Source organism: Castanea sativa, chromosome 8 (assembly GCF_040712315.1).
Source record: "Castanea sativa cultivar Marrone di Chiusa Pesio chromosome 8, ASM4071231v1".
Taxonomy (NCBI): Eukaryota; Viridiplantae; Streptophyta; class Magnoliopsida; order Fagales; family Fagaceae; genus Castanea; species Castanea sativa.
Window position 1 is genome coordinate 36,057,376 of NC_134020.1, and position 21,440 is coordinate 36,078,815.

General features: G+C 35.5%; 2 protein-coding genes and 1 long non-coding RNA gene across 12 annotated transcripts; all 3 read right to left on the minus strand.

Annotated features, from left to right (window-relative positions):
- Nucleotides 1-339: 339 nt before the first annotated feature.
- LOC142608043 (uncharacterized) lies at nt 340-1,060 on the minus strand. Its single transcript, XR_012839413.1, has 2 exons — nt 756-1,060; nt 340-630 (listed from the first exon to the last, which is right to left on the minus strand). It is a non-coding gene; the product is annotated as an uncharacterized LOC142608043 (long non-coding RNA).
- Nucleotides 1,061-1,713: 653 nt separating this feature from the next.
- Nucleotides 1,714-10,984, minus strand: LOC142605571 (receptor-like serine/threonine-protein kinase NCRK). Of its 10 annotated transcripts, none has more exons than XM_075776975.1 (12): nt 10,893-10,984; nt 9,067-9,138; nt 8,281-8,338; nt 7,789-7,869; nt 7,323-7,442; nt 6,344-6,457; nt 5,639-5,911; nt 5,194-5,435; nt 4,760-5,056; nt 4,247-4,483; nt 3,389-3,616; nt 1,714-2,401 (listed from the first exon to the last, which is right to left on the minus strand). In XM_075776975.1, exons 4-12 carry the CDS (start codon nt 7,856-7,858, stop codon nt 2,021-2,023), a joined length of 1,962 nt encoding a protein of 653 aa, XP_075633090.1. In that variant the 5' UTR covers nt 7,859-7,869; nt 8,281-8,338; nt 9,067-9,138; nt 10,893-10,984; the 3' UTR covers nt 1,714-2,020. The 10 variants fall into 10 exon arrangements, with proteins under 10 accessions (XP_075633090.1, XP_075633094.1, XP_075633092.1 ...); XM_075776979.1 differs by having other exon boundaries at nt 8,281-8,347; XM_075776977.1 differs by lacking the exon at nt 10,893-10,984 and adding an exon at nt 9,606-9,622.
- Nucleotides 10,985-14,105: 3,121 nt separating this feature from the next.
- Nucleotides 14,106-19,578, minus strand: LOC142607324 (E3 ubiquitin-protein ligase WAV3). Its single transcript, XM_075778770.1, has 2 exons — nt 18,999-19,578; nt 14,106-16,499 (listed from the first exon to the last, which is right to left on the minus strand). The coding sequence occupies exons 1-2, from the start codon at nt 19,212-19,214 to the stop codon at nt 14,559-14,561; spliced, it is 2,157 nt and encodes a 718-aa protein (XP_075634885.1). The 5' UTR covers nt 19,215-19,578; the 3' UTR covers nt 14,106-14,558.
- Between the last annotated feature and the right edge of the window lie 1,862 nt (nt 19,579-21,440).

Genomic DNA, 21,440 nt, shown 5'->3' on the forward strand with positions numbered 1-21,440 from the left:
TCTCCGCCTTATACTTGGTGCTTATTTACTAACAAATTAATTTCTAACTTAGCTTTGATATGAAATAGCACTCATAGGATTCAAATCAATAATAATGAAAACAAAATTAAATCACCAAACACACACACACACACACACACACAAAGAATACAGCCTCTCTCACAAAGCCACACTATAAGAAAGACCTTGGTTGTGAGCCTGTGACCACTCCAAACCCTCGCATAAAAAAATTGTGAGAACTCAAATGTAGAGAACACAAATGTGAGGAGTTTACACCACTGGAACATCTGCAACCAGGACTTAAGACTTCCACATAGAGAACATTCATGAAACAAGATGAACAAGAGGATAAAAAGGTATCATTGCCACAAAATTTAAGGTTAGACTAGTACAAATGAAACTTAATAATCAAGAAAAAAACGTTAAGTCTAAATGTGTTAATGTAAATTTAATGACCAAAATCAGAAGCCAACTAGACATTGGTTACTATTTCCCTCAAAATACACAAACGATACATCTCTTCGAAAATTAGGAACAAAAGTAATGCACCACTAGGGAGGGGGAGGCCCAGGCTCAAAGAGTGGAGGAAAGCAGCTTCTAAATAAACCACAGCAGCACAGAAACCATAAACTGCAGAATGAAGACCAAAATCATAAATTTAAAGGAAAAAAAAGTAGATCTAACATTATGTCAAAATACCAGCTTCATTGACTTTTCATGCAGATCAGACAGAAGTTAAGGGCAGAACATCTCACCAGCAGTCTAAGAATCCTCCACCAGGTGGAGCTGGGCCAAGCAGTGGTGTCGACTGCGGTGGAGGTGGATCCATTTCTGAAAATACAACTATTTGGCAGGAGATAGGACTCTCTTTCCGGTGAAGGTAGATGCTATGTATGTCAAAATATATGGCACCGTCCTTGCCTCAAGTCATACCCTCTATCTACCATTCAAACGTGAACTTCAAATTTGAATTAGACTCCAACTACCATATGAACTAAGTCAGGTGTGTACCATAATGTGTATATTGACGACAAGTTTAACCACTTAGACTCACCCCAAACATACACAGCGAAACATATGGCATTTGCTAAGACCTCTAAGATAAGAGTACATGACTGAATCTTGTTGCACCATTGGATCTCATTGGTGAGCTTGATTTAAAATTCCCCAACACATGGTGATCGGTCGGTCCAAGCTATAAACTCGTACATAGGTTGAAGAGAATTGGTGCAACTGATGGCACATAACATTTACTTTAGTCTTTATTTTCATTTTGACGAATGGTACCAACTTATTTAGTTATATCTTCTCAAAAAAAAAATAACTTATTTAGTTATACCAAGAACGAGGCTAACAACTCACAATTTGGCATTGTTCTATTCCCCTGCTGTACATTACTACATGTATCCCTTTGACACAAAAGTTAGATGATAAATAGCAGTACAATACTATATCCCCCGACTTTTTTTACCCTCAAAAATCAAAATTAGTTAGGCAGAAGCTGAAATCATCTAAAGAAAACCTCCTACTACTTGGGTCCTTCAGGGAACATGACTTGGTTACAATTACAAAACTAATTTATGTCGGTGCTCAGCATGTCTTATATCTGATGTATGATTATCTGATCCTTGCCTCTCTAACACGACCTTTGGCCAAACCTGCCAAACACAATATACAACATGCATGTCTCAAGCACATATCACATCTGATCCATCTCCAAACATACCATTTGAATTTTCTATATTCCATCTGTACATAAACAATTAAAATACATAAAATACAACTGAGAAACTTATATGATCATCTAACAAGATAGCCTATAATTTGCTCTTCTTCTTTAAAGGGGGAAAAAACTAACTAAAAATCTGCTTGCTTCCTCTATGAAATCCTCTTTGAGCAATCTTCAACCAAGAAAATACTTTAACAAACTTGTACCACCACAAACCATATGTTACCAGGAATTTTTTTTTTTTTCTTCCCTCTTTTCCTTAAGCCCTCTGCACATGTCAGGTAGTTTTTGTCAAAGGCTCTTATTGGCCACGCGGAATGATTCAAACCGTGGCTCAGTTAAGTCCACTGGCTCATCATCTGAGGCATGCCAACTCCTACTATTGGAAGTCAAGAGGATCAACCTCTCTATAAACTCGGTGGAAACAGTATCTGCTTCTCTGTTGATTCCAACATGCAGCATTCTGTCAATATCTACTGGCAGTGAACTCTCAGTTGATTCTTTACTCGATGAGGCTGGCCTTATCTCCTCTGTATCAATAGGGCCTGACAGTTGTAGTGAACAGTGATTTGACCGTTTACTGGCTGGGGCAGGCCTCTGAGACTCTGCATCACTACCCTCTACTTGGTTGTTAGGTCTCTGAATGTACAATTCACTTTTCATCCCATGAGTCTACATGGCAAATTAAAAAAATGATCAGGTGAAAAAACTAGCTCAAGTTAAATGCAAGGTAATTTGAATAACTTTTACCATACTAGATTTATTCTTGACTTCCCCTCAAAAAAAAAAAAGATTTATTCTTGACTATGATAAAAATAAACAATTACTTATTTCTCCTAAATTTTTACAGATAACCTCTTTGTTTTATTAGCACAAATATATTGCATGTGCACCATGGCTAGTTGCCTAGAAGGCAAGAAGAAAAGACTTTATCTGATAATAATTTTTAGATGATGTGGAACCTCACTAAGGCAAGGCCCTTTGGAACCATCCCTGGGGAGTAAACCCCGGATACACAACCCCACCCACTAGAACAATATTTCAAGTATAGTGGGGATCAAAACCTAGGATGTCTAGGTCTATAGCTCATCCCAAGTTTCCCACCACTAAGCTGCACCCTGACAGGTACTTGTAATAATTAGATTGAAATATTAATTTTTATTTTTTCTATCACTTGCGTATCCAATTTTAATTGACTTAATAGTTTGCCATTGTATGGTTATTTACAAAAATATTCCTCGACTGTCTACTGAGATTAAGGAAAAAACAACTTGGGAGAGAAACAAAATGCTAAACTATGTTCAATTAACTAGTCAGAAATAGTTTGGACAAAGAAAAGGCAGGCTGAAATAAGAATTCTCAGTACATATCAATTATACTTGGTTGATCCTCCTTGAAACAATTCAGTAAAAATGCATTACTAATGTCACTGCTATATAGAAGATTTAAAATCACTTATAAAGGGTATTCTTTATCAGCTAGGCCTCTTCCAAGGAGAGCTGAAAAGTTTAAGCAATGAAGATTTATGAGGGCTTTCCTGTGGTGGTCCAGTAATCACTAATCATTAGTAAAAGAGTGTAAAATACCGACCAGAGAAACAAGAAAACCTGTGATAAGAAAGTCAAAAGTACCTAGAAAATAATGACACAAATTGATTACCTGATAAAAATTTACAGGGAGATTTCTCCTTCTAGATTTCTCAGGTGCAATAGTTGATAGGATTTGAACAACCTCACTCATGGTTGGTCGATCATCAGGATCCAGTAACAGGCACTCCTTTGCTAGGTAAGCCATTATCTGCATCTCTTCTTCTGGGAAATTCCCGTTTAAACGTGGATCAGGCAACTCTGTAATTACTCGCCTACTGTCTTGTAAATGAGGGGTAGCCTACATGAAAACAAATAAACATGGATTAATTTTTCCTGATTTTGTCAAACACAATATAAATATAAAAGTTTTTTTAAAAATGGCTGCCTGTTGAAAAATGCCTAATGTGCAAATTGAGGTTAGTTGAAGATCAGCATATACTCCAAGATGTTATAAAACACTGATGAAAATATCAGTTGGGTGTCAATTAGCTCAGCTGCATGATGGCAGAAGGTTCAAATAGCAACAATGTATTCTCAACAAAATTGCATAATACACTCAAAATGCTTACAAAATGTTTTTAGTAAATGAAGGTGGACACTTTCATAAGTCTGCAAACAATACTAAAAACAGGGTTGAGATAAGTATTAAAGTCCACATGTGTCAAACAAACCAATTCTCTCATGGTAGTGTCCCACAATACATAGAAGCATTTCAACTTTACCTAGGGTAAATTCTCTTGCATTGCTTTAAAAGCTGAAAGCGTAAAACAAAGTGTTTTAACCATGGTGGGCAGGACACAAGCCATTTGATATTTTGATTATTTCATTCTTAAAAATAAAAGAAGAAAAGTTCAAGATATTAGACGAGATAGAACATGCATTTAGAAACATTGGTTTAATGCAAAAACACAATGAGGATACACTATACCCATATGACAAGGCTTTCTTCTGCTTTGCTTGCTAATTTATAGATGGGCTGCCGGCCACTAATAAGCTCAAGAAGAACTACCCCAAAGCTGAAAACATCTGATTTGAGAGAGGCCTTTCCAACAATTGCATACTCAGGTGCAAAATAACCAAAAGTCCCCTGCATTTTTGCTGGAGAACTGGAACAGCTGGGTGGACCATCCACTCTTAAGCTTTTAGCCATGCCAAGATCAGTTATCTGTACATACATGAAGTAAATAGGAAAAACAATCACTATAGGTATGTCCACTGGGAGAATAGATGATTACTTATTTTCAAAGTTCTCTCATTTTATTTCATAAGGAGACAAGAACTTCACACTTCCAAGACAATCAGTCAACCATCTGAAATAACCAATTTCTCTAAGGGTAAGAAAAGGTTACTGGTAAAATTTGATTAGATTCTCTATGAAATGGGAGTTTAATTACTAACATTTTATAATCACATAATATGTCTAAAACAATCAAGTTCTTACTTTAGCCCTCCAATTATCATCCAGAAGAATGTTTGTTGATTTGACATCACTATGCAGAACCCTTGGAGCAGCTGCTTCATGAAGATATTCCAAGCCCTTCGCAGCACCAATTGCAATTGTAACTCGAGTAGCCCAATCAATGTTTTTCCCTAAGTAACCATCCAAGCTCTCTCTTAAAGTACCATTAGGCATGTACTCAAACACCAGTAGCCTCTCAGCATCTTTTCCTAGAAATTCTGAGCAGTAGCCAAGCAAAGGCACCACATGACAATGGTGAAGTCTGGATAACAGTTCAATCTGAGCAAAGAGATGGTGCAAAATGCCCACAACAAATGGGAAGAAAAATCAGATAATTCCTTTTTTTTTTTTTTAACATATGTGGAAATGCTATGATTTTAACCAAGAAACAAAACTACGACAAATCAGGGTAGTACCTCTGTTAAAAATAGAGAGTCTGCATCTGGTCCACCCTGAGTTATTAGTCGCTTAATTGCAACAGTTATGCCGTTTTTGAGCTGACCACGATAAACAGAGCTGCTTCCTCCAACTCCTATAAGATTAGAGTTTGAGAACTTTTCGGTTGCACTTTCCAATTGAGAGTATGAAAACCGGACTATTGTTCCATGTATATTCCCCCTTTGGCTTCTAAATAAAGAAGAAGCTTTCTGAAAGCACCCTGTGAGGTAGAAAATGAGGATTTATGATGATTTAATTATGAACCCCAAAGTTGGACAAAAACAAGCACATTAGAAGATTGTAAAAGTAAAACATAAAAACCAGTTTGATACTTTAATCTGTGATGGAAATGAACATGCAAGAAAATGTTAAAGAAACAATTTTATCTCAACAACCTTATAACTAAGGTAAGTGATGATTTACCTGCGGAAGGATATATGCGGGAATCTATAGTAACATGGGTTTCTACAGCGGAAGAAGTTGTACGACCAATTAAGCTGGTAGCACTACTGTAACTTGTTTCTTTATCAAATAAGAGAGATGGTGGTTGAAGAGGGCACTTGTCCCTTCGATAGAAATAGCACATAGCAGAGGAAAGAAAAGCAAAAGTTGTGAGTATGACACATAGTAGTAGAACAATAACAACAACTTTGCTTGAAATGTGCTTTTTTGAGACGTGCGCCGTGCTGAGAGATCCTATTAAGAAGAAAACAGAAACCCAAGAAGCTTTTGAGCACCTTGATCTAAACACTGGAAAATGACTTACGTATAAAAAAAGTTCAATACAAAAACAGGTGATTCATGCATCATTATCCATACAATTCCAGAACATTTGAACAGAAGACAAAGGAAAAAATAATTTCACCATCAAAGAAAACTTAATTCGAATAGGATATCAGGTTTTAGATCCACTAGAATAGCACAATTATTTGATCATTATTCCCTATAAAGCTGAGAGTTAATGCATAATCTACACTCTGATTTTGAGCATGATGAGCACCCAGTTCCACAGAGAATTTATGGGAAGCGAACATCAATCATATTCATAGCAAAGCGACAATTTAACTATTGAGTTATTCAGGTTCTGTAAGGGTTTCAACAGAAAGAAAAATGGACAGATTAACATACCAGAAGTGCAGTTGCAGGCTGTAAAACAGTTAGTATCAACATTGTTAGAAGCTACTTTAGGGAAACCGTCAGCAGCACAGGTACACGTCCATGTGCCCCCACTTCCTCCAGCATCTACATTGGAGGATAATCTAATGAAGTTAGCATTACATATGACTCAATGATCACAGCTGCCCAGAGATACATGATATAATTAGATGGACGTTATATATAAATGCAAAGACACCGTTATAAAAAATGCATAGTATAGTAAAACAATTGTTGGTACTCAAAACACACAATGCTCCTAATGGGTATAATAAACTTACAACACACAAGGATTCAACAAACAGTGCAACCAGGACATTCAGATCTCTCCTAAGAGCTTCCATAAAACATATGAGAAACACACGCATACATGCATCTTACAGAGACTTTCTCCATTCAATTGTAGAAACATCATATTGAAAACACCCAATATAGCAGCAAAGGCTCGCACTTTATCCAAGACTATAATAATGACAATGTGAGAAATTATTACCTTACTTTATGTTCTAGCATCAATTGATAGGAGGTTCAAGTGAAAACAAATTAAATGAGAAGAGATAAGAAACATGTTCAATATCATTTGATTGAATATTTAATTCAACTACAAAAGACCCTATGAAGTTTCATTGTTCCCTCGTATCAATAATAAGTCTGAAAAGGTATCTGAATATATTACTCAAAAACATTGAATTGTCTATAGAACTACTCTGTAATGCTCTTTTTTTTTTTTTTTTTTTTTTCTCATCTTCTCTTACTTCTAAGGGAACTTTTCTTTTAACCAATTTGAATGAGAACACATATAATTGAATTCAAATACATTAATTGACTAAAAATTAGAGATTTAGAGAGAGGATGTTATGCAAAATGTTTATCAGCAGCATACTTGAATCAGCAGTAGTTTAACATGCAAACCAAATCTTCTGGGTTCATATACCATAAAAATGCAGCATACCTGGAAGGCAATCACAGGAAGTGGAACAGTTGGATTTAAGAGCATAGCTCTGGTTTCCTTGATATGTTGAAGAACATTTACATGTCCATTTGTTTAATCCAGAAGTATCAGAAAGTTCATCTGCCACCAAATATTGAACTTGAGAAACAAGCTTCATAACTTTTTATTTGTAGATGTTATTGCTAAGAAGCAATGCCATGACTAGGTCTCTTCAAATACATAATTGCTTAAAATATTGAAATAAAAGCAACACTATTTGCCGATTCTATACAACAACTTGTTGAACATAAGAGAAATCAAGTGTATTCTTTGGTTGGCCCATAAATCCCCAACTTTGTTCAGGATTTGGGCCATTTTAAGTTTCAGAAGCTTGCAATCCAGGTAAAGATTTTCCTTGTTTTTCCCATTATTAAGCTAAAAATAATCAGAGACAAATTCCTGAAATAATATAAGTTCTAATACTAACCACAATGGCTTTGCTGAATCCAGATCAAACTGAGGAGACAAGCAATAACAACTTTGGTTTGGAGCTTCATTTGTTACCAACCTAACAGTAGAATGGAAAAAGAATGAATCCGTTCAACACACTTACAAATCATCAAAATTTTGTACTTCATAATTTGCCAAAGAGAAAAACGATAATTTCAACATCAACATCTTACAAACTGACAGCAGGTATTTCTGATTATGTTTAACATTATAGTGTTCCCAAATCATTTTAAACTTACTAGTCAAGTCTGCTGATAGCAAGCTTCAAAAAATATAAATTAATAAAAACCTGGATTTAATCTTCAATTAGTTATAAAAGACCTAGCAATTTCAGTAATGTTCCCAAGAAACTGGTTAAAATAACATTACATTTTTTTTAGCAACGAAAAGAACAAAGTAAACTGAGTCAAAATTATACTGTTGTAGAAATCATAAAAAACATTATGGAAAAGGAGTGTTCTGAATCAACCTTCATTAGGGACAAGAGCTTTCCTCTTTAAATTTCACTGATCTCGAATTCCTCCAAACTGCATAAGCTGATAAAAGTTAACATTTTAATTCAAGCAAGAAACCAAGTATCTATGCAGGAAGAAAAAGGAAATGGAAATGTTAATGAAATGAATCAAAAAACTTATATGAATGGAGGAAAAAAAATCTCTCATAACCCATCAAGTTACATATATTAAGATGATGTGAACATCAAAACAGAGCTGAAAACAACGAACCATTTTCAATTTTCACTTTCAAATCATCTAAAAAGGATGAAATTGCAGGAGGAGAGCAAGGTGTGGGGGGCCTGGGAGAGTGAACACTGGTGAAACCTAGAGTTGGTATTGATATTCTCAGAAAATCTGAGACACATATAGACACCCTGAAGTCAAGAATAGAGATATTTGGAATGTCCAATTTCATGGTTGGCCAACAAACATCTGAAACTTCCAATTCATGCCAACCTTAGTACTAAAAATTCCCACGCCATGTATGGACCAGTAAAAAGTTAAGACTATAGCAGGAGACTTTAAATTCAAGTTCTTGGTATAATTACTCTGTATAGTTATTGGTCATCTACATTTTGGAATAGCTAGCTGATTAACTATATATCCAGAGATAATGACACAAAACTTGAAAACTTAAAATGCATTAATGCATAAGAAACTAGCACATTTCCACCAGTCATTTAAAACTTATATGCATTACCGCAGCATAGTTACATCAAATAATAAAATTAATATATTCAGTTGGATATGAGCCCTACCTCAAGGTATAACTGCAGTCTCAGCTCACCAAAATGAAGACAAGGGCATTAATGGAGACAAAAATGGCCAACCTATAAACATAAATATGGTTAACTAAAGAGAGTAGAAAATGAATAAGCATTTTCAGAACAATTGCTACACTTAAGAGAGTAAGAAACAGCAAAGCCAAACCAAACAACCCACAAGCTTGTCTGAGAATCTGATAAAAACTAGTAAAGCAGTTCATAGGCAGCTGAAAAGTATTCCAAATTTCAGACAAATCAAAACCCACATGCCCCCACTAACTTGCTTTTCATATTCTAAACATGATTAGTCAAATGAAAGCACATCTTAGATACCCAGAAAATAAAAAAATTAGATTATTGGGCGTGCATGCCCATCACAAATAGTAGCTGGAAGTAAAAAAAAGGCAGTGCAGACAAGACTTACATATATGACATCAAATTATCTGGATAGAGAATAATGGGGTGCTTGATATTGAAATAATTCAAATAGGGAATGAATGATGATAAAAAATAAAAACAAACCCATCACCCACCTCTTCGAAAGCAACACTTTTTCAAATCCGAAAGAGACTTCTTAACCTTCACTTTAGCTAATCATCATCATTAGTGATTGGCTAAAATTTTGTTAAGAGTAGTTCTACTACTACAACAAAAATGTCCCAATTTTTGCCACATTTATTTTACTTGTCAAACTGAATGCCTATTACTCTCACATGGACAAACCACTTACATTTGTCACGTAGATAGTTGTAGAACAGATTGTGACATTTTATGTGTTTTTTTACCATTTTTGTTTTGGTAAGTATGATTTTAGGTCAAAATTTTGGATAAAAAACGTATCCAACGGTAAGAAACTTCCTTTATTTATAATTTTTTGAAAAATAACGGTTAGTACAAATGTCAAATGTGTGAAACAAACTTCAAACTTGGCTTCAAAGACAGACCAACAAATACACTGTTGGAGTGAGTTGATAAAGCGACATGAAAAGTATAATTTCAACGCATATTACGCATACACGACATGGGCCCCAGGTGTACTGTGTCAGCTGCTAAAGTAGGGTCCCACGGAATTGCATCACAGTAGGCCCAATGTGACGTGGACAACCATATCGAGTTAATAATATGCCTACTTAATCGTTTGAATCGTGACCGTCCAATTGATTAACGGCCAAAAATTGAGTGCGAGTTTGGATTAGGCTTTGGAAATGGAATCTCCTCAGACTCTATTGTCGTAGTGTTTGGTGGATGTAATAATCACAATATTAAAAAAAACAGCGAGTCCTCTCGTGCCACATCATGACGTTGTAAAACAATCCTCTACACTTTCTCTAAAAATAAAAATAACAAAAATAAATAAAAACACTTTCTAGTTTCTACTCTTAAAAATTTTGGTCAAATTTATATTTTATATACTAAATTTAAATATTCTACGATATAAAAGGATGAAAATCAAAGTACAGCTGTAAATTAAAAGAATGTCAATATGTCATCCTCCGATATAAATTTTAAACGATAACTTAAGCAAATAGCCATTAGCTCTCATATGGCACATTCTGCCATTTTCAACTAATACATTTCAGTTCAAATCCTGGGTCCCCAGTTATATAGAATTATAAAATTAAAAAAAATACTAATAATGTAACATTAATAAATAAAAAAATTGGACTTTAAACTTAAAATAAAAAATAATGCAAAGAAAGAAAAGTTTGAATTTTGAAATGGAAGGGAGAGAGTATCTAGCTCCTAGAGGAAAAAAAAAAAAAAAAAGAGCTCGTTTAGGAAAGAATATAGAAGAAGAAAGAAAGAATGGCATTGCCTACCTAGAAAAATGACTCCACTAGCCAATGGGGTTGGTGCTGCTTAGGTTTGAGTTCCGCTGCCAATAATCTTTTTTAGTGGATGGTTTATAAGTCCAATATATGTCCTCTTTGAAGCCTGCAGCTTGCCTTGGTCTTGGTACGAGATACGTATCCCTCACCTAAACTTCTTTTTCACCCCAAAAAAAAAAAAAGACTCCACTAAGTTTGAGAGATCTGCTACGTACAGAACTTGTGAATAGTAGTAGAGTAATTAAAGAATGTGGTTCGCAATGCTGAAGCTGAAGCAGCTGAGAGGTTCAAAGTTTCAGTGGAAAAGAGTGCTTCAAAGCATTAATAACGTTTCAGAGAATTCACGAAAGTGAAAGCGGGCGGGCAAAGACTTCGAGAATTTTGAGGATTTTGATGGGGGCACTGGTGCCGAGGCGAGGCTGGCGCTTGCTTTCTTTTTCCAGCTGGTCCCACTTCTTTTTTTTTTTTTTTTTTATATAGTAGTAATGAAGGTCACGAGGGAATCGGCATGTGCTGCGGAGGGGACCACCAGCTAGATCTGGAGCTGGTTTGGGATCTCATCGTACGGTCAGTGTTTATGCTAGAGGTATGGTCTTCCTTTTCAACGGGTTGGATGAAATTATCTGACTAATTTTCACCTTCACTAAATTTATGCTTTCAATCATCACTTCACAAATTTGCCTAACTTTAACTTTTACGATTAATTAAGAAATTTGCGTGTTTCTATAAATAAATATAAAATTGCGTAACTTTAACTTTTATATTATATATATCTCTAATTTTGAAATATAATAATTAATATGAAGTATTCATATGTTATTTACTATGCACTTCGAAAAAAAGAAAGTCTTTATATTTGGAATTAACTATTTTACTACTTAAAGAAAATATGATCTGACAAGATACTAATTGATAGTTTAAATATGTAATAAAATCTAAAAACATTTGAGAGTGTTTAAAAATGGAATATAAATTATTCTCAATTAAAGAATATCTATGAGAATTATGCCTTGTAAAATTGCGCCTCAAGAATGTTAATAAAAAGCCAAACATTTTTTTTATTTTATGAGTTTTACTAATGTATACATTTAAGGCATATATTACTAAATCATTTTAGGAAAATTTTTATGGAAAAAAGTAAAAGTCAACTAAAACTTATAATTTAATATTTAATAATTTTGAAATCATACCGTTATAATATAACTTAATGAGGTTAGCAAAACCCCCCATATATATATATATAATTGAAACCATTTAGCTTTTGATTAACCTCATATTATAGTGTTGTATACACTTTTGAGCTTTACAATCTTACACATCATTGTTATATTAAATTTGAATCTCAAGACAAATTACAATGATAAAGTATTTTGATGTTGTCACTCACTTGGATAACTAAATTGATAAGAAACTTTTTTTTTTGGTTGAGAAAGTGATGAGAAACTTTTAAACATATGATATAACCAAAGAATACATAATAATAGAACTTCATATTTTCATACTTTAAATACAATTGTCAAAGGCTTTGTAGTTGAATTAACACATCCTCATGTACAAAGTGCTTGGAAATCTTGAGAGGAAAAGGTTTGAGCTACGAAAATTAGCAGCATATTATAATTATTTCTAAAAAAAAATACAATCAATAGATTATATTATTACCAGTCGTGGAGCCACAATTTCTCTCCCATGGATGCAAAATTTAAAAAGAAAAAAAAATTAAAACATGAATTTTGTATTATTATATATAAAAAAAAGTTTTTATTTAAGATCAAATAAACGCATAACAATTTCCCTTAACAAGTTTTTATAGTCCAAACAATTTTTCAAGTCAGCTTCAACACGAATATTACTACGAATAATTTTGTGCAACACGATGACTACTACTTCCTTGGGCAAGTGGTATTCACTCTAATGTTGATTTTTCTATTGAGAATTTTATCCATGATTCAAAAATAATAATTTAATTAATTTCAACACTTTTACGAATACAATTTCATATTTGTTTATATAAACAACTTAACATGAAGTCTGTATTAATTAATAACAAATTTTATTAAACTTATCAATACGTAATCCAATATGATCTTTAAATTAAAAAATTCATTATTTTAAAAACTAAATGACACAATCTCTAAAGTCTAATTAAACAATCTAACAATCAAATTTGAAAAACTAGAGTTTAAAATTTAAATAATTTTTAAGTAACTCCACTGCTATAAAAGTTATGGACTGGTTGGTTATCTTGAACCACAACTTTTGCTCCCATGATGTAGCTTCTCAAATTTGTTTCATGATTCACCAATATTAGGATATGCTTGCTTGGCAATTCCTTGAGGGACAAGGAATATATATATTTTTTTTTTAAACAAGAAAGAGCAAATTGTTTTTTTAGTAAAGAATAGACTTTTCTTTTACTCCAAGAAATAAATTTTCCTTCCATACCAATTAAAACAAAAATAACCATGCTAATTTTCCTACTTCATAAAAATAAAAATAAATGAACCCTAATAATTACCAAATCTTTTCTGAAAAAACAGAAAAAAAAAAAAAAAAACCCTCATATTATATCTAAACAGAAGAAAAAAAAAACCATATATTAATAGAAATTTGAAGTAATTGGCTGTTGGCGTTTAAAATCTCTTGAAACTAACCTGAAAATTTTGCTGCATGCAACGTGCATTGCCCAAATATTCTTGGCATACTAAATGAACACAGAAGCTATTCTAAGATCGTGGGATGCATCTAATATATCTAAACTCCGGATCAAGCTCTTCATTTGACGTGGGCATCATTATGTTTGATCATAAACTTGTTTTTAGTTATGTTGTGAACACCCGAGATCCCAGGGTCCTTGACTGAAATTTTGAATTTGACCCGCCGTACTTTTTTTAAAAAATTCGATAATTGAGGGAGTAAAGATTTAAACCCTATACTTTCCGTTTAAAACACCAAAAGGTGCCGGTCTTGGCTTGACCGCCAAATCTGTTACCCGCTCTATTTCATTTTATTTATCCAATTAAAAAATCAAAGTTTTTAAGGAATCCTCATTTTGGTGAGATCTAATAATGGTGAAACTGAGGCTCTGAAACTGTACATTCAGAGCAAACAAGCCATAGGTTTCTGGATGAATGTCGACTACTTCAAGCTGACACCATTCAAAAGTAGGGAAAATGCTAGGAAATCTCAAATCTTTGCCAATTCTAATAATCAGAAGTTGTGAATAGAATTAGGAGCAGATATGTCATACATATATTTAAGTGAAAAATTTTCACCCCAAGTATCCCCACAATTACAAGGCTATACCCCCTCTCTTAAGACCAAATATAAAAACAAAAACAAAAACTAAAGGGAAAATTTTCTCTATGTACATCTTCTCAGAACCACACTTGATAAACCTTAAATCCCACTTTTCCCTTTTCACTATTTTTCTAAGCCCCAATTATCTTAACTTTCCCCCAATTCTTATTCATTTACATGGCAAAACAAGGAATATTTCCACCATGTTAACTAAAAACACCCAAAACTTCTCTCTCCAATTATACCCCACTTCCCAAAAACCACAATAAGGAAAATGATAATAATAATAACAAAGAAACAAAATGGTCTGGATATAGAAAATATGTAGGTGAGGATAATTTCCTAAGACAAATCCAACAATTACCGTGGCCGTGATCGGGCAGGAAATGACTGAGCAGGCCTGAGGGATCGTTGAGGCGCTGGGTTTCCAAATATCATGGTCTGAGACCGTGTCACCATGTCTACCATTGATGGGGTTTGGTAAGCTTGCACAAGGCTTGTACTATCCGTGGAATCACCTCGTGCAGTTGCCCTCTGCCATGAGTGCGAGCTCAGTCCTGATAGAACATAAGCCCTTCCAGATGCCTCATATACCTGACGGTTTGCCATCCTTTCTTGCATCTCTTTCAACTCAGCACAAAGTGCAACACATAACCGGTCACCAGCACGTGCAGAGGGAGTCTCAGATAATACCCTATGACAGCTCTCCAGGACGGAGACTGCACCAGCTAGATCACCACGTTCAGCTGAAACTCTAGCTTCAGCCATTGCCTCTGCAGCACGCAGCCTGTTTCGCTGCCTGTCCACTTCCATGGACACAATCAGTTCTCCTGTGACTTCAGGTCTCTGAATCTTTACTTCCCTGTCTTCTTCCATAGTCAACATTTCTTTTGTAATTGGGTCTTTATAAGCACATCTAAATTTTAGAAGTGCCATATCATCATTGGAACAACCAACTGGAATATTGATTGTCACCAAAAAGTTCCTCTCCTCTTCAGCATACATGTCTCCAACATCAATAAAGCCTATTCTTTTATCTGACAGTGTGCTGGTTCGGTAACTTCCTGCCTTTATTGAACTGAGTTCCAAACTTGGGTGAACACACTGTACTCTAACTTGTAGCTCTTGCACTACCACGCTCAGGAGGCCCCCAATGCATTGTGCAAATGCATCCTGAATTACACCCTCAGCTTCTATGAAAGAAAATGTCCCCCCAGAAATCTCAGAGATTGAATGCATTGATGCAGCATCATGGTCAGCACCAAATCCAAATGCATGCACCGGAATTTGCAAGCCTTCACCATTATTACGACGGGTTGAGATTGGTAAAAGTGATTGGTAGCGTGTTTGAGCATGGCTCCCAGCAGGACCACCGACAGTATATGTATCCTGCCCATCAGATAAAAGTATAATACTGCAAACAGGGTTCTTCCACTTGCGGTCTACCAACACCTTTGCACCTTTCTTTAGGCCTTCAGCGATGTTTGTCCCACCGTTTGAAATTAGAGAATTGACAGCCTGTAATGCCTGCTGCCGTCCAGAATCAGTCATTTGACGGAGAGGAAAGAGGCGACGGGCTGTTGACGAGAAAGCAATTACAGACAGCCGGTCAGAGGGGCCAAGGTTCTCTATTACAAAGCCCATGGCTCGTTTCAGCAAAGCAAGCTTGGTACCTGCCATGCTGCCACTGACATCAAGCACAGTGACAAGGTCAACTGGAGCACGAGAATTTTGAGGTACTGGTGGCAATTCAGTCAGGTTTCTGTTGCTATCTTGTCTTTCAATTGTAACCGGAGCCTTCAGATGGATTAGTACATTAAAATTATCATGAGACGATGACCTAGGAACAGCAGAAACTTCTGTATATGTTTCGATATCTATTGTTCCAGTAGAATTTTTATCAAAAGCTTCTTTAGCAGATGTGCTTTTCTCAGTAATCTCAGGTTGGTGATCCAAAACTTCATCATCATCAAAGACAACTGGCTCAGGGGCATGAAATACTGAAGAAATCTGCCGACTTGCATCTAACCGAGGAGAAGGGAGACGTCGTAGAACAGTCATCCAAGCATCATCTTGAGGCCAACCTACAGGGTTGATTCTTGACCTTCCGTGGGAAAGATCAGATGCCGGGCTTTGAAAGGGAATTTCTTTCCATTTTGCTCGGCAAATTGGGCAAACTTGGTTCCCGTGTTTTACATTTGAGGTAATACAGTGAAAGTGGAAAGAATGGGAGCATTCTGCAGTGAATATGGCATGACCCTGGCCTGGTTTCATGGTGGTCAGGCATATTGCACAAGTCTTCTGCAGTTTAGAAATGCAAGCTGGTGAGAACGAATGATCCCACTGACATATATAAGATTCTAAATAGCAAAAAATTAAAAACATACATGCAAAATAAAAAATGAGGCAACTGTGTCAACATGAATTGATGTGGAAGACACTTCATACAATCTCCCACCCCCGGCCCCCCCAAAAAAAAAACTCCCAAAACTCACATCAAAGAGATGGGACAAGGAGGAAGTCCTACTGCCGGAGAAAGGCAGGATCTCAGGCAAATTCATAAAATCCTAGAGGAAGTGCAAACCACTCTTTGTCATCAAAAGAAAAGTTTACTATGATGCCAACATAATAGACAGGAGTATTTAGACTATAGACAAATCTATGAAATTATTTACATTCTTTTTTTAAAAAAAAACCTCTACAATGATGGTTATAGGATATGAGTTGAATAAAATTATAATTATTTGCAAATGTCTGTACCTCTAAATGCTCTCTTAGTTGAGAATCCAAGTTTCTGTATTTGGTGTTGCAGTTCAAATAGCTTTTAAGTCATTGCATAACTATTTATCTCAGAGTTCATCAACAACAGTAAAGAAATTATATTTTACAATACTAAAGTGGAAAAAAAAGGAACCACTTGGTTTTGACAGGCATTATCAATTTTTTTGAGAAACCTAAAATTTCAGAGCTTAAATACTCATTATAACATCAGAGCATAACAATTAACATAAAAGATACCCCAGCGCCAGCTTCAAATGTCAAAAACCAATGGACAATTTTTTTTTTTTTTTTGGGGGGGGGGGGGGTGTTGTGTGCGTGAGTGGAGTTTTTATGGATTTTTTTTTTATTATTATTATTATCAGTGGACTAACTGAAAATTTTCAAGCATCATTTTTTAATGAAGATTGAAGGTTCAAGAGAACTATTCTGCATGTGAATTTGTTTTGTGTAAAATTTACAATGCATTTTTCATTAACTAGATCTTTTCTCGTATGTGAACTTCTGAAGATTAACAGTGTTTGGAGGACTAACTCCAATATCATATTTTACAAAATTAAGAGCCAGCATTATCAAAGTTAAGTTCAAATGGGAAAATGTAATGTGTTTTGGTTAAGGCCTCAGATCCAATCATCCAAATCAAACTATTTTAGATTCGTCACTCTGAAAACCATCAAATTTTAATGTTCACTATTTCTGGAAATATGTGAAATTGCCAAAGCTCTCTGTGACACTAATTTGTCTGATACTGACCCTTTCTGTCCCAATGCAGGTCCACTATTGAGACCAGTGCATAAAAAGATTAAATAGAAGACAACATATCTATACCATATGATATATGCCAATCTCGAGAATTTCTTTTTTTAAAAACAACTTATTCACAGACACTGTATGACCCTTTAGTAAATCAGCTAAACAACAAGGAAAGGAAGTCAATGTTAGGTAGTCAAAACATTGGGGATGACATAATGGGTTTTTAACAACAATCAAGGAGGTGACTTTTTAAAAAGTAAGAATAATCAACAATTCTCAACCCTTTAGTTTTTCCCCTGGTTGAAATGCTGAAACTAATGATGAAGCTTTCAAGGCAATATAGCAAAAGAAGTAAAAGGAAAAATAAAAATAAATAAATAAAGCCCATCAAAAGAAGAGTAAATGATGATTTTCTCTAGTATTACTATTTTTAATTTTTTTTTTTTTTTTAATTTTCTTCAACCACCCCTTTTTCCTTTGTTGAAGCTTATTTGCAGGAAAGCTCACAATCAACGGTCCACAGGCTTTTGTAGAATTGGCATCAAAAGGAGAGAGAGAGAGAGAGAGAGAGGTTTTTTGTGTGATTGTGGCATAGACACAGTGCAGTTGCTGACCAGACAAAGCACTTTCCTTTGAAGAGAGGATTGGAAAGGAAAGAAACATTGCATTGTATTAGTGTATTTCCTTTTCTAATAAGCCAAACAAACACGGTCCTCTCAAAGGGACTACTCCACTTTATCCAACCCCACAACCCTCAATACCGCTTGAAAACAACATGACAACCAACACCCACCTCCACAATACACACATACATCATCACATTATGACCCCCATCCCCCACCACCACTTGAATTCACTGACTGCGACACCAACAATTTCTTATCATTAAATATCTCACACAAACACACATATACTTAATACCAACAAATAAGACCCGTTATTAACTATGACCAATACTATTACATAAATCAAATCAACTATTTGCATCAAATAATAAAAAAAAAGTTATAACCAAAATAATCCAGAGGTTCAATCAGAATCTACAATGGATTTTTTTTTTTTTTAAAGCCAAGAAAACAGTAAACCACCCAACAAAACAACATTAAAATAAAAAAAGAAAAACACCTAAACTAAACTAATCTCATAAACAAATTTAAACATCCTTAATCCAATCAAAACCAACTTGCAAAGATTCATAATAAGAAACAACCCTTTAATGAAAGCCTCAAAACATGTTATATAGTATTGGGTCTAACGTAAAATGCAAACCTTTGAAGAAGATTTGGATCCGGTAAAAGACAAGCGGAGCCCCGAAGAGGACGGAGTAGGTGTGGTTGGGCGACGGTTGGAGCCATGGCCTGTGGAGAGAGAAACGGAGTCGGAGAGTCTAGCGGTGGATGAGGAGGAATCCTCTAGAGTTTGAGGAACGAAGAGGCAAGTGTTCATGCCAAGAGATAGCTTCACTTTCCTCCATTTGCTTCCCATTATTATTTGTTTCTCTTTCTATGAGATCTTATCTAATATTATAGTGGAGATTCAGTGCTAAAAATCAGATCTTTGAGCCGTGACCCATGATAAAGTTGCAAAATTCAAAGTGGGTTATGGCCTAAGATTTCAGAGATTCTAAACTCACCATTGAAGATGCTATAAAGGGTGTTTTGAGATTATAGGCTTTGGGAGAGAGAAGATGGGTTGTGGTGTTGTTTAGTTTGGTTTGGTTTTTGACTTTTTTTTTTTTTTTGTTAGGAGAAGGATGTGAGAGGCCTAAAGTAAGATAAGAGGATGAGAGAGTGGTCAGAGGAGAGAGCAAAGTTAAAGCTTTTTAATTTATGAGAGGGAGAGAATTGAGGAGGTGGTAGAAGTGGAATGGAACAAGTAATGTAGTTGTATTACATTACACGTCGCTGTTGAACGAGGAAAAGTTTTAGCTTGTGGTCCATTACTTATGCCCACTTTCTTTTTCCTGCTTTCTAATTGCCATTGGGATTTTTGTATTACATGACATCCGGTATACATTTTAGCTTGTGACTAGTCCCTAAATTCCCGATCCATCGTATATTCGTATTACGGATGCACCCAGAATTTTGTAAATGCTTTAGCCTGCTGCCCTTTTGTCCATTCACATCAGTTGGTGGATAGTCATGTATAATGTAAAAAAATTTCAATTTTATACATTTTGAGCAAAAAATTTCCTACATCAGTGGAGTTAAAACTGGGTAAAATCGTGCAAAACCATCCACGAGCTACAGTAACCGTGTAAATACACACGGCTACTGTAACTTGTTTATACAATATTTTATCATTTTCTCCTTCGCTCTTTTTTTTCTCTCTCTGATCCGTGCTCAATAGATTCCATTCTCTCATCTTTTTCTCAACACAGAATATACACAGAGATATACTTTGCTCAAAAATAAAAAACACAAACATACACAAACAAACACAGATCGGTGCTTGACTGGTCGAAGCTCGTGGGTCTTGCCGTGGATCGGAGCTCGTGGACGCAGATCGGAGCTTGCGGATGCTGGATCGAAGCTCGCGGATTGCGATCGGACTCGCGGATCGCCGATCAGAGCTCGTAGATCGTGATCGGAGCTCGTAGATCGTGATCGAAGCTCGCGGATCGTGATTGGACTTGCGGATCGTGGTCTGAGCTCATGATTGGAGAAGGAGTTAATCGAGAGGGAGATGGAGAGTTGATCGAGAGGCAAAGGCAGAGGGAGAGTTGATCGAATGGCAGAGGGAGAGGGAGAGTCTGAGAGATGGGTATAAAGAGAGAGAGCAAAAGTCAGAAATGAGTTGGGAGAGAGAGAGCACGGTAATTATATGAAGTAGTTGGGAAAATAATAAAATATTAAAGAAAATTGATTATTTAATTAAAAAGGGTGGTAGGATAGATGAACTGTGTGGGTGTTTTGTAAAATTGGATGTGTAAAATAGAAAAAGTGAGTTTTTAGTGTAAAAGTGAATGTGTAAAATGAAGGAACTGATGTGGATGCTCTTATATTTTCATGTAGTATAAATAATATATATATATATATATAAATGGTGGCATTCTTAAGGGTGTCCAAGTCACCCAATAAACCGACTTACCTACTGCACTTGATCGGATCCAAATTGCCTGTTGTCTGAATTGATAACTTTGGCGGTTAGCGGCAGGTCTCCACCCACAAAATCCAACACTGGCAGGTCGATTGGTGGGCTTGCTTCTCTAAAACCCAAGCCACCTGACTCAACTGTGGAAACCAACATATCCAGCGAATTTCAAGTGTTTTCTGACAATAAATTAGTGGAGATCCACCAGATCCAGCGAGATCTTCACTTGATCTGACAAGATCTCACTAGATCAAGCAAGAACTTCACTGGATCTGGCGAGATCTCATTAGATCTGAGCATATATTTTTCGTTGCTTCACCGTTGCCAATTTCAACTGAACAAATCACCACCTGACGTGTAATTCGACTAGCTCAATCCAACTCCCTCATTGGCCGGTGGCAAGTCTGAAATTTCTCCACTTGATTTGGTCAAGTTGGTTGCAATTTGGCACAAACTTGATTCGTATGATGCAGTATTACCACTGGTTTTTTGTGTTTTGTAGTTGAATCTACTCAAATTACTTTGCAAATATATATTAATTTGTATTACTTTTTCTCCTTTATTTGTTTTTTTCCCCAAATTAAATCATTAATCTTTGTATTTAGGGCTACAACACTA